General features: G+C 54.2%; 1 protein-coding gene across 1 annotated transcript in view; it reads right to left on the bottom strand.

Annotated features, from left to right (window-relative positions):
• Window positions 1-1,593, bottom strand: part of LOC101851209 (mucin-5AC) — a gene marked incomplete in the record, with an annotated part of 36,796 nt that overhangs the window by 9,763 nt on the left and 25,440 nt on the right. The window contains 1 exon segment of the mRNA XM_013085728.2: window positions 157-599. Coding sequence (XP_012941182.1) covers window positions 157-599 — 443 coding nt within the window.

Raw genomic sequence — 1,593 nt, 5'->3', positions numbered from 1 at the left:
ACACACACACACACACACATGCACCACACACACACACATGCACCACACACACACACACACTCACTCACACACACACACATACACACACGTGCACGTACACACAAACACACACACACACGCACACGCACACACACACACACACACACTCACACTTACCGTCGCCTTGTTCTCAAAGGACACACCTCCACCATTGGTCATGTTGGCCCCACAACCATGTTCCTTCTTCCGGCGCCTCATGACGACGACGATAACGACGATGACAACCACAACCACCGCCAAAGCGGCTATCGCCCCGCCCACAGCACCACCAACCGGCGAATCATCGTCTGCTTTACGACTGCACGAGTTGCCAGATAGGCTATAGTCGCCATGACACTTCAAGCACTGCGCGGGAAACGAGGAGTTGCAGGTATGGCAGCCTTCCGCGCAACGTCTGCAGCAGAAATCTGGCTCCTGAGTGGGCGTGTCTGAAGGGAGTGGTGCTTGGGTGACGGAACCGTTTGCGGAAGCGTTCTTTCCGGACATAGCTATGGGAGGGGGCGTGGTGGTGGACGTGGTGGTGGGCGTGGTTTGGGAGTATACGAGTGTAGCCCCGACTCCTGAGGATGCAACAGAAAGAAAGAGAGAACTGTGGTAATATTATCGTGGTGAAATCACAACATGCTCGTCAAAATAATTAAGTAAAAGAAACCGACTTTTTCCGCACTTCAGACAATTTTAATCAATACTTTTTAAAAATTCAATTTTTATTGTTTTAATTTCTTTATTTTCTATATTGTGTTGTTTTTTTGTGTGGGGAAGGGTTCAGAATTCCTCTCCCTCCTTTCCCTTCCACCCTCGCCTCCCCTTTCTCCCCCCCTCCTCCCTCCTCACCCCCCGCCCACCTTCACGTTACTAGGAATTTTCTCGGTCAGCCTCCACACCTCCATCCAATTTATCCTTGTTCCCTCCTTCCTCCTCATTCTCGTCATCCTAATCCTCCCTACTCCTTATTTCCCTCTCTCCCTTTCCCTTCTTCCAACTTCCCGGCTGTGACGTCTCAGAGAACCTCAGAGTTGGCATCCACTCCTCCTTCCATCACCCCCCCCCCTTCCTATTCCTCCTTCCACCCTCTCCTTCCTATTCTTTCTTTCCCTCTTCCCCCCTCACCCCCTCCCTCTTCCATGTTCTTTCCACTTCCCCCCCTCCCCTATCCTCGTCCCCTTCCACCCTCCCTCTTCCTCTCCCCCTCATTTTCTTCCCCCTCCATCCCATCGTCCCTCCTCCTCTCCTCTCCCCTCCTCCCTCTCCTCTCCTCCTCTTCCCCCTCCCTCCTCCTCCCCTCTCCCTCATCCCCTTCTCCCCTCCCTCCTCCTTCTCCTCCTCCTCCTCAACCCACCTTCTCGCCTCCGATGTCTCAAAGAGTCTCCAGCACTAGCATCCCCCTTCATCTCTTCTCTTCCTCTTTTCCCCTCACTCCCCCCTCTCTTCTCGTCTTCCTCCCTCCCTTTTCGTCTTTTCCCCTCCTTCCCCCTCCCCTCCCACTCCCTTCTCCTCTTCCCCCCTCCCTTCTCCTCCCCCCTCCCTCCTCCCCTCCTTCTCCTCCTCAACCCA

Source organism: Aplysia californica, unplaced genomic scaffold (genome assembly GCF_000002075.1).
Source record: "Aplysia californica isolate F4 #8 unplaced genomic scaffold, AplCal3.0 scaffold00401, whole genome shotgun sequence".
NCBI classification, from domain to species: domain Eukaryota; kingdom Metazoa; phylum Mollusca; class Gastropoda; order Aplysiida; family Aplysiidae; genus Aplysia; species Aplysia californica.
This window is presented reverse-complemented; position numbering and strand designations above follow the sequence as displayed.